General features: G+C 35.1%; 1 protein-coding gene across 1 annotated transcript in view; it reads left to right on the forward strand.

Moving 5' to 3' along the window:
- LOC103797088 (G-protein coupled receptor 124-like) overlaps nt 1–8,960 on the forward strand; it is a gene marked incomplete at its 3' end in the record, with an annotated part of 44,292 nt that extends 35,332 nt beyond the window's left edge. Inside the window, exons 6-9 of the mRNA XM_009069284.1 lie at nt 164–362; nt 850–999; nt 3,941–4,102; nt 8,745–8,960. Of these exons, the coding sequence (XP_009067532.1) occupies nt 164–362; nt 850–999; nt 3,941–4,102; nt 8,745–8,960 (727 nt within the window). The remainder of the gene's footprint in view (nt 1–163; nt 363–849; nt 1,000–3,940; nt 4,103–8,744) is intronic.
- Between the last annotated feature and the right edge of the window lie 2,972 nt (nt 8,961–11,932).

Consider the following 11,932-nt stretch of genomic DNA (forward strand, 5'->3'; position numbering starts at 1 on the left):
TTTTGAAATTTCCAAGGAAACAAGGTAATTAATTGTAAACCATAATGAGGTAAAAAAATAAAATAGCCTTTTTTGCTCATATATTCTGTATATTGTTGCTATATTGTAAATTACCTTTCAATAAATTTCACGTTGTAATTTTTTATTATCATGCTGTTAATAGATGGCCCAAAACTTTGGCTGGGATAACTGCTTACCATCCTTGTCTCCAGTATTCATTTAACTCTGTTGCATTCCACAATGGTGCAGAAGAGTCTAAGGCATGGCGGAAATGTAATCGAACTGGACGCTGGGATGAAGAAAACTATTCTGAATGTCCTTACTCACAAGAAATAACTCAAGTTCTTCATGCTTTTAGTCAGGTAATGTTTTGAAATCCCGGGGGTTGCCTGTTCAAGTGCCTGACTGTCCTCACAACAGGAAAGATTTTCTTCAAAACCAGTCTGAACTTGTTTCAACTCATTATCATTGTCCCTTCTCCCACCATGCACCGCTCTGTGTAGGAGCCCTTGCTGATACTGTTGTTTTCATGATGATCTAAAGACAGAGGCAAGGCAAGGTTAGTAGCATGATATATTTTATGAGGCCAGATAGTTACAGTCTAGAAGAAGTACATAAAAATTTTCGAAATTTGTTGGCCTGTTGTGGTGGTGTCTTCAGATATAACAGCAATGAAATCTAAGACCTAAGGCTAAAGATACATTCCTATGAAAATTGTCCATGATATACTGTGCACATAAATCCTTGTGAAATTATAGCGAGCATTATACAAATGCATGTGATCTCCAGTTTTTAAAGAGAAGGAACCTAGCTGGTTTATGACGCCTAACGATTCTGATGTATTTTCAGATGCACATCAATATGACAACCGTGCTTGAATTTTCCCGCCAGCTGACAGCCTACACAAGAGGTGCTTCCCTCTTTGCGGATAAAATGGATGTAATATATTTGGCTTATATAATGGAAAAGTTAATTGTCTTCGTGGATGAATTTGAAGATGTAAGATATCTTCTCTATGCTGAAAAAAGTATCACTTACAAGTAAAGTCTTCACATATGGCCCTGTTCGTAATGTATGCAGGCACACACTAAAGGGTAGCTTCTAAAACTGATTGCTGATTGCAAATGTTCTGCATATACTGTAATATGTCTCTTTATGCCAAAAAGGCCAACTAAGCCTTTTCCTCTGACTGACAAGGGCATTGCTGCTTAGGCATAAAAACTGTTTTTCAGTATCCCACTTCTTTAATTTTCTTTTTAATTTTAATTTCTACCATATCTAGTGCATTAGAATGAACTCAAGGTGCCGCTCTGTCTGGTCACTGGAGCTACATATGCGTCTTTTGTTTTCTCAATTTCATCAAGAGGTTTTCATTGGGTTTTGAAAGGTGGTATCACCTCATGTGAAGAGAAGATAATGTGTCTTTATCTGCAACTTCATACAGGAAATTTTAGCATTGCGTACGCCATTTTTACAGGGAAATTTCATCAGAAAGTTATGCAAACCCTGTGGGAAAAATTGGTTTTTACAGAGAACAGAAGTGTTCGTCATAGTTTTTACTGTTAATTTTCAGAGTAAGTGCTTGCATAAAGATTTCATAACCTCTAATTTTTGTACATATGATAGCCATAGTTAAAGCATTTGTTTTCTTTTGGTTTGGCAATGTTCATTCCAGCTCTTGGAATTGTAACAGTTAACATTTTAGTGCCAATTTGAGAAAGCCTTCAACTTCAATTTCACCATTATACACTAGATCTAAAGAGTATTATTAAGTGCTCTCCACGAATCATGTTTCAAAGCTACAACTTTATTTCCGCTCAAAATTTAACATCCAAAAGAAACAGTTGGATTTGCCCTAAAGCCTCTTTATTTCCCTAGCAGCTGAGGCATTTATCCATTAAAACTGAACACCATCTCTAATATTTTAGTTAATTTCTTCCCCCTTTCAAATAGGTTTCAGTTTCTGTTTTTTGGTATTGAAACATCTCCATCACTTATCTCTACATCTCTTATTTAGTAGTCCCTTATTGTTTTCATAATTTAGGATATTTCTCCTAATTTGTCTCTCTCTCCTCTTTCTATTTTGAACTTTACATCTTTTTATCTCTCTGAGGTTCACTAAATAGGGTCCTCATTCATTGAGCTCTTTACTAACACCCATTTCTTAGCTCTCACTCACAAGGTACAAAAATATACGTGAAATTTAACTTCACTCATGAGGCTGCACTCATGTACATATAAATAGGATTGAACTTTATTTAAATAAGGCAGCATATGAACAAAGGTATATTAGTTTAGAATGGACTAGCAGCTGAAACTACAGTTGTATAAAACCATTAGAAATTAATTAAAATACAATTGATCAAAATAATTTCAAAAACATTTTAGCTGAGCTAGTACAGTTTTTGTACATCCTTTCTCTGGAGTGCCTTTCCCATTCAGCACAGGAATGTTCGTTTTTTACAAGCTAGTGGTACTTTGTCCCATTGGGTGGTTCATCTCTCAAAAGAGCTTCACCTGCTGCAGTGAGGGCATATTTGCAACACATTACAGCTTTTGCCAGGAAAGAGATATACATGTCAGCCCAAATTTGTGTATTTTTAAATGTGCTTTACTCTTCATTAATGCATATAATTATAATATAAATTACTTCCTTGTCTTATTTATCTCCTTTTGTATATTTATAGACTATTGTTATGCCCTCAGTAAGTTACTGCTTAGCTGATTGGTGTGTACTTAAATAGTTTCCCATAAATCACTCCAGTCTCTTAATGTGATTCATTATTATTCATTGTGTCAATAACTCTGTCACATTGTCAAAAGCTATCTAGAATTATATAGTAATTACATTCTTGAGAATAGATTAAATATTTCTGGAACAGGCACATAAAATTTCACATATAGTCTCATTATTTGTGTCTTTTGCAATGAAAGTAAAATTTATGTATTTTTTTATTGAAAATGCAGACATAACTTCATAACCTCATCCATTTCTTAAACGTTTTACACAATTTCTGGGTTTTTTTCCTTTCCACTGAATCATCTGCGGAGCTGCCTTATTTTTCTGTTTCTGTTAGTTTGACTTTTTAGCTTCTTGAACTTTTCTTTCACAATATTTCTCTCAGTTGATTTTTCTCTTCTATATGCCTTTTATTCAGATTTATTTGTGACAACCATTTATATCTCTGTATTGAGCAATGTGGTCATGTTAATTTTGAAATTTCACTCAAGTTTTTTAATTTTAAAAAGTAAATGTTTTTATTTCAGTTTGAAATGATTGCAAAAAAGTGTTACAGTGATGTTTGTTCTTTATAAAAGTAATATACTAATAAAAATTTCAAACACATAGTTACACTTAACAAAATCTGTAAAGTGTCATCTAGCAAAACAAAAACCTGTCATTTTGGGTTAGTCACAACATGAATTAAAATTTCCAAACCTATAGCCAATGAGATGATCTAAGTTTGTATCAGCATCTGAGCTATATCTCAAATTTACCCCACTATGTCTGTAACAAAGTTATCTTTCAAATCTATTTTTCCACTTTCCCCCCACCCAGAGGTCCTTTGATTAAACATGAAGCAGTTCTTTAGAAGGGCAGGGTCAATTTTGATTGGTTTAAGTAGGGTGATAATTTTGGCATTCCATTTATTGCCCAATGAGACACTAAATTTGTCTGGTGTATCTAGAAGATGTGCTTTAAAGCTGTGAGTAAAAAAGTTTTTCCTTGATGCGAGTTGCACTTTTCTTGGTACATTTGATTTTGCACTTTTTCAGTACATTTTATTTTCTTAATAAAATCAAAACTGTCTTTTTAAAGATGGTCACGAAGAGAAATAAGGTGTCTGCTTTCACTTGTACTCTTATCTACTCTTTTCCTACTTTGTGAGTTTTCCAGCTAATACCAGTTTTGGGTTTGGGGATTTTTTTCCTCTTCCAGATTGGAGATGCTCTTATTGAAATAGCCAGCAATATAATGTTGGTTGATGACCATGTGTTGTGGATGGCCCAAAAGGAAGACAAAGCCTGCACCAGGATTGTACAATGTGTGGAACACATTGCAAGTCAAATACTGACCAATAATATTCAAGTTATATCAAAGGTATTTCATAAAATGACAAAACATTTTGTAAGATATTTTGTCTCTTGAATTCTGTTTGGAAGACCAAAATATTTTTTAAAGTATCACTGATAGTATTAAAAAGTGGTTTTCTTGACTCTGGTTAATTGTATGTATTTTTACAATAAGGTGTTCACAACATTATCTTTCTAGTGTTCTTGCTATTCTCTCAGTTTATATTTTTATTGCTATTTCTATGTTCTATTCTGTTTCTATTTTTATTCTATTTTTATCATTCTATTTGCATAATATGGGTTTATTTTGAAAGGTCCAAGTTGAATGAGTGAAATATTTGATAACACAAAAGACAACACGATCCCTCATGTCTTGGAGATTTTAATATGTCTTTCCAAGAGGATTCTAGACAATTCTTGCTTGAATATTTAGGAAATTATAAAAAAGGTCTCTTGTGTCATAAATAGCACTAATTTTGGGTTAGTTTTAGTTTTTTAGAACCAAATTGTAATGTATGAAATACTTTCTCCGTGGCCTCCACCTATGTGAATTTGTCACATGGATATGGAGGTGTTGCCATTTGGACACTTGGACACTTTTTGCCAGTTTCAACATCTAAATAGAGGAAATACATGTAAATCAGAAGCTTGAAACTTATCCTTTTAGAATTTTAGATCAATACTTTAAAGCCTTATTGCTCCTTGGGTTAGTTTGCTTGACATTAAACAACCTTTGTTCTTTTCTCGGTTGTCCACTGCATTTATATGAAAATGCTATTTAAAAGTGAGTTCAGTGTCAGTTTCAATCACAGCTATAATATAACAAAGTAAACCCCCCCAGAAAACCCCAAACAACAACAACAACAAAAAAGAATTATAAGCTGACCTGAATTATAGACTGAATCAAATGGCATAATGGCCTTAGTTCCTTCAGTGTATGTTTGTAGAAAAGCAGTCTTTCAAACATAGCCAAAAATATATTGGGCTGTTTTCTAAAGGAAAATTCACATTTACATAAAGGAATCAATTTTGCTAAAAATATTTATATTAAATACATAGCAACATTAATGTGCCTTTTAGAAGTATTTTGCAATATGACAGCTAGAAGAGCTTTGTTGGTCAGGTTTTTTCCTTGTCACTGCTCCAGGAAGCTGTTTATGTCACTGTAAACAGTAGTTCTGTGTACTCAAATGTAGATCTGTGTCATTAACTGCTTATCTCTTCTTACAGTTGTCTGTAGGAGAATGTTTACTGTTGAATGTAATTTGTAAATAAACAAAGCTGTGGAGTATTTCTGCTGTCATCTCATGCAATACCAAGCATATCTGGTCCTTCAGGAGGCCAGCCCAGCAAACTATCTCACAGAAACTGCATCTGCTTTCTTATTTAAAAAAAACAACAAATAAAACCCCCAAAGCTTAGGTAGCAAATAGCTTATGGTACAATTCTCGAGAAAAAGAGAAATTCTTTAAACTGTGTCAGCCATATAATATCAAATCATTGAATTGTTTAGATTGGAAAAGACTGTTTAAATCATCGAGTCCAACCATTAACCCAGCACCTCCAGGTCCACCACTAAACCTGTCCTTTAGTACCACATCTCATATGCATGACTGTGTTTCCTGCAAGTTGAAAAGCTGCTTAGGAGGCATGATTGTTACTCCTACATAGATTTTTGGGAAGATAAAAATGTTCTTCCAGTTCCACAAGGTTGTGGAATTTCAAGGTCAGAAATATACCAGAATGGATAACTTTATATCTTCTTAAGTCTCTCTTGCTGTCTAATGGCATGAAAAACATGCTTCAGGAAGAGTGCCCACTAGCAACTTTGAAATACTAGAAAATTGGTAAAACAAAGAAGACATTATTCCTCTGCCCAAGCAGCCTCAGCCTAGGGGGGAATGTCATCATCAGTGGTGCTGAGCCAGGTGGGGGGCACCAGGCTGCAGGTCAGGATGAGGGACAGGCCTGGTGATGGTACCAGTGGTTACCAGGCCAGGCCACGGTGAGGATGCTGGTCCCAGGTCAGTGGGGGCCAACAGGGCTGGAGTCAGCCACCATGGTGAGGCCATGGAGGAGCCTTAGCTTTACACTGGACCAGAAGGAAGGGGGTGGAAGACCCCTCCAGAGCCCCTGGGAGCAGCCAGAGAGGCCAGGCATGCCCTGGGCAGCTGAGTGCTCTCGTGGTGTATCTATATGCCTCAGCACAGCCAAATGAATTTCCCTTCAGGAACATACTCACACCTGCTTTGATTTTATTTATGTGTATACTTGTCAGATGTGCGGTTTGAAAAGGAAGATTTTCTGCTGCTGCTGAAACTTACCTCTGTGGTTCTGTCTCAGGCATGTGCAATAGTTTTAAAATCCATGCCTGAAGACCTTTCATTCAATTCTCCAGCTGATGAGACTGTCAGAGCATTTTAGACAACATGCCTTTTTGTTTGTACTCTCTTTGCAGCCCTCAGTGCTGCTCTCAGTGTTACCCAGGTAATGGTCCCCTTTGGTCTTCATGCTCAGCGATGCCTTTATCAGAGGTTTAAGAAATGGACACGAAATTATAATTTTCTGTATCTGTACTGCTTAGACACATGATTAACTGTGGTTTGTTTCCATGGATAATTTCCCTCTGGGTTCGCCTGTACCCTTTTTGAAGCTTATTTTACAATCCTACATCATGAACACCAGTTTAACTTTCATTTTGCCCATCTGTTTCTATGCACTGAGAATGGCATGTCCACTCTGTTTGGACATTATCAGGCCTTTACAAGTGTATTTTGGGAGTGACAAACCCCAAGTGATTAAAGAATTTAATATACAGAATTCAAAAATTAGGGCTCACTGTTGTGAAATCATGTGTATCCTCATACAACACTATCTGGCAATCATCTTGTTCACCATCACCTCACCAACGTGAAATAGGGAATCAGTGTTATGCCTATTCTACAGCAGAAAACATGAAGCTATGAAGAATTAAATGGCTTTTCCCAAGATTATAAAAACCTGTTAACTACAGGAGTTTTAACTGAGTCATATAGTTTGATTCCTGTGATGTGGATAATCGTAGTCTGCAAGCAGTAAATTTTTTAACTGCTTGAAAGGTTATCTGCAGATGGTAAAAAAAATTACACAGGTAAACATTGTTTCAGGTTATAGGACGTTTCAACAAACAGCCACTGGACTTCTAAAACAAAAATTACTTGATTCTTGATGACCTTTGACATTTTTACTGAAGTGTAGAAAAAATATCACTTTCTGGCAAGGACAGAAAAACTGGGGATTTCATATAGAAAAGGGAGTTTTTTCAAATTTATAAACAACTGAAAGGAATCTTCAGGCTGCTTCTACTTTATAAGTATATATATATATATATAGTATATAAGTATATTACTTCTATATAAAGAGTGTAAAAATATGCTGGAGACTTCTGCCTTTTGTGTAATTATGACAAAAAGTAAAATAAATTGCTTAACAAGGCTGCAGTACTTTCATTTTGGAATTCTACAGTATCCTCAGTGACTGAAGAAGGTGCATTTGAAAGCTATTTCATAAGTTCAAAAGAGGACTGGCAAGTCATGCATTGTGTTTCCTTGCTAAGATTTAATTTGTTCTCGTACCATGTGTTTTACAGTTAGGCTACCCTGCCCTTATTTTTTCATGTGAAACATGTTCTTTAGATACATGTATTAGTATGAATTAATGTGATTTTCCTCGGTGAAGTCATTACTTGTCAGCAGAATGCTCCAAACTCTGAAAAATTTGCACCAATTTATACAAAGTAGATTTACAGTACTTCTGTTTTTCTAGCTTGAGTAACAGAAGCAAGTACAGTAATATGAAACAGCTACATTTTTAAACTTAGTCTTTTCATAAACCTGCTAGTTTGTGGCTTAACTCAGGTATCTTTACATTGCAATCAATAAGTAAAATAGGTACACTCACAGATTACTAAACAGTCTCTGCCTGGAAGCAGAAACCATATAGTTGTATCGGTGTGGAACCAGCATAAGCTAGTTGACCTGATTATAACATGAGCTGTTTATGTCATGCACAGGCCTGTGATGAAACAAAAAATGTTAGTTTAAGGCTACAAAGGCATATCTGCACTCTGCTGCAATCTCCATCTGGACACTTCACCTCCCTGAAGGGTAGGCCACAAACGTAACATGGTGTTGCGTTGAACCATATAGTCGTGTTCAGTATTCTAATGGAACAAGATCTGTAAAATAATATTCAACCACTAAATAGCTAAGAGGGGTTCTGTTTAATTTCTGAGGTACAATGCACATCCTTGTTCATTTTTTAAATAATTCTTGTACCTGCTGGTGATAGTTCACTTTATGATTGCATTGCTTTAATTCAGGATTGATTCCATTAAAGCTGCTAATGGCACAATTGCAAAACTGATATAATAGTAACTAATATAACTGATACAAAGTGTTAGATTCCTAAGGAAGGAAGGAAGACTCAAGGAAATCCTCTATGCCATGGATTTTATATTATTATCATAATTTTAAATATGTTCTGTTTTCTTTCTCACCCTATGAATATATATAGAAGTGTATACATGCACAATCCTTTATAAAATACATTCAGTAAGTACACAACACACATATAATAATGCAGTTATGCTTAATGAGTTTGCGACCTAACTGTTGTCAATGTTTTCACAGGTGTCTCGTAATATTGCTCTGGAAGCCTTTATGATCAAGCCTTCTAGTTTCACAGGAATGACTTGCACTGCCTTCCAAAAAATATCAGCAAATTCTGACAAGTCAGTGACACATGATTTGGGAAGCTGGGAAGCAAATCACCATCCTGATACACATTTGAATTTCAAGTGCAACACTGGCAATGTGAATAGTTCTTTGGTGAATTCTTCTACCAGGGTAAGTCAGCACAGTTGTTTTTATTGTTTATTTTAATGTGTTTTCAGTAGTACCCTTAGGCAGAATACTGGTGTGGAAAAAGCATATTTTATGTGTTGTTAGCATAGTAGACTAGTTAGTAGTTTCAACATGTAAGTGGGCTTAGACTGGTGTATTGGATGTAGCATATTTTGTTATGCCAGTTAGTATTCCATTAATATAATCAGGTGGAATGCAGGGTGCGACTAGAAATGAGTAATTGTCTTGTTCTTTCTATGTCTGGGTCTGGTTCTGCAAATTTTTCTATGTGTAAGCAATCTCTTTAAATTAGTTAGGAAATATTTGTTTTAGTGAGGCACTCTCAGGGGATTTTACATCGCAAAAATGTGTTTTTTAGGGAAATTACCTTTACTTTCACTAAATAATATTACATTATGTTCTGGAATCTATACTGAGGAAGAGTGTTAAGTTGGAGGTTTTGAGTTGTAGCTGAATAAAATAATAAATAAGCCTTTTATTAGAATGCACTGCTGTTATCAAATAATGAAGTGGAACAATTAAATTCTGATCTAGCAGGAAATGGAATTTTGTATTTGGCTGAGCGTGTTATTAAATTTAAGTATTACAGTGTTGAATTTTTGTTATCCTTCAGCTGAATCTGAGTTTAATAGGCTTATTTCTTGAAATATTTACTATGACATAATGATGCTTTTCTGGAAAATATTAGTTTATTGAATTTGAAAATATTTTCATTGAAGTTATTTTCCCTTTGATGTATTTTAATTTGTATGGACTATGCAGTCAGTGATATGGTTGTTTGCACTCTCAGGATCTTCTGCTAAAAGGCTTCCTGCTTAAAAATGGAAGAATAGGTTGAATTTGTTTCCTTCAATGGAGTTCATTTTTTTCTGCAGACACTGTTAACATGTCTATCTATATGAAAAAGAAAGTTGTCTCTGAAAAGAAATGAGTTTGCCATCCATAAGATGAAAACCAAATGTCAGGAATCTAAAAGATATAAGATTTCTTCAAGAAGCAACTCTGGGACAGTCTGCAATGTATGGGATAGTGTTGATACCAAAATACACATGGATTGCATGAATTGGGAACCTTTCTTTATCAGCTCTACCAATATGTTTTGTACTCCTTCAGAAACTGAATACTAACAGTTTTAGTAAATTAATCTCTTCATAGTTGGATGGTCAAGCACTGCTGTATCTCTCCTAAAGAATCTTACCACAAGTGCAAATTTGTCGAGTTTGCGTATGTCAAATATGCAGAGTAAGTTAGGATATTTATTTGAAACAGCTTTCTAAATTGTTGGCAGAATGCCACAATGTAATGATCTCAGTAAAATATTTCCTTGTGTACTTTGAACCTACCTGACTTTATACAGCGTATACGCTGCTGACTACAGAAAGAAAGAAGCTAGAAGAAAGCTTATTACCATGCAAAGCAATTTTGAAGTATGTGATATATATTCTGACAAAAGTTACTTTATTAGGTGGTTATAGTTATCACCTGTATATGAGTTTGTAAATATTGTAACAGCACAACACAAAAGCTGAAGAGGGACTCTTTTGTCAGGAACTGCAGTGACAGGACAAGGGGTAACGGGTTCAAATTGAAGGAGGGGAAGGTTAGATATTAGAAAAACGATTTTTCCTGTGAGGGTGGTGAGACACTGGCACAGGTTGCCCAGGGAGATAGTGAATGCCCCAACCCTGGCAGTGTTCAAAGCCAGGCTGGATGAGTCCTTGAGCATCCTGATCTGGTGGGAGGTGTCCCTGCCCATTGCAGGGGAGGTTGGGACTAGATGATCTGTAAGTTCCATTCCAGCCCCTAAAATTCTATGACTCTATGGTTCTATGATTGAGCTAAACGTTAGTTAAACACTAAGGTGTACTCAGATTTAAAATGTGATATTTGACTAAACAAGGCTTAATCCCTTCACTTAATCCTGAAAAGTGAAAAGTTTTCATTTGTTGATGTTCTCTGAATCTTTTGGTCTAAGCACTCCTTTAATTCATTCTGAAATGAGTTACATTTCTTCACTGTTTAACAGAATGGTCTGTAGAATTGTAGCTGATAACAGAGAATAGGTTTCTTTTTTGTCACCCACTAACAAAATTATTTCTATATTTGCTCAGTGAGAGACAAACAGTAGACCTATTTTATTGTGCTATGCAAAGTGCAAAAGTTCAGGAAAATGGGGGATTTGTGATGGAGGTGGGAATTGCTTTTTTATTATATCTGACCTTCAGAGCTTCGTCTTAGATGCTGAGATTATTTTTAGAATCTTCCTCTGTTTAGCACAGGATTAATAATGAAGAAGAAAAAATCTAATTAAAATAACTGAGTACAAATGGTAATCACAAATTTATTTTGCTTGTAATAAAAATATGAAAAATTGTCCTTAAGAAGCTTCTTAAAAGAGAATGTTTATATATTTTTTGTGCTAAGAAGTGTAGTGTCTTAATACCATCAAAGTTTTTGTAGCTTATCCATAGTGATATTTCCTGCCAATGGTAGGGAATTGATATAAATTTAGTCAGTGGTTTTCTGTACATAATTTGGCTTGATCTGGTTATTATGGGACAGAAACCCTCTCAAAAGGTTAAGAAATATCAAAATTTAAATAAATAAACAGTAAGAAACAGTTAAAAAATAATAGGCTTCAAAAATTGAATAATTTAAAAGGCATTGAAAGAGGTTCACCATTCAGAGAAGTTCAGGACGTAACTGTTAAAATACATCTATACATCTATAAAATACATATATCCACTTATGGTTCAAATATGTGGTACGTGTTTTATAGACTAACTTGCAGTGTTTTCAGATACCCTAAAGCAAAGTCTAATTGCACTTAGATGCACAAAGTTTTCTGTAAATCTAATTCTGACTCTGTAGCCAGCTGCAGGATAGAAAGGAATCATTTATCACTGTTGCAGATCAGAAGTTTTGTCTAGTAGGAATTAGACCCAAATCCCTTC

The sequence above is a fragment of the Acanthisitta chloris genome, unplaced genomic scaffold (genome assembly GCF_000695815.1).
Source record: "Acanthisitta chloris isolate BGI_N310 unplaced genomic scaffold, ASM69581v1 scaffold21552, whole genome shotgun sequence".
Lineage (NCBI taxonomy): Eukaryota > Metazoa > Chordata > Aves > Passeriformes > Acanthisittidae > Acanthisitta > Acanthisitta chloris.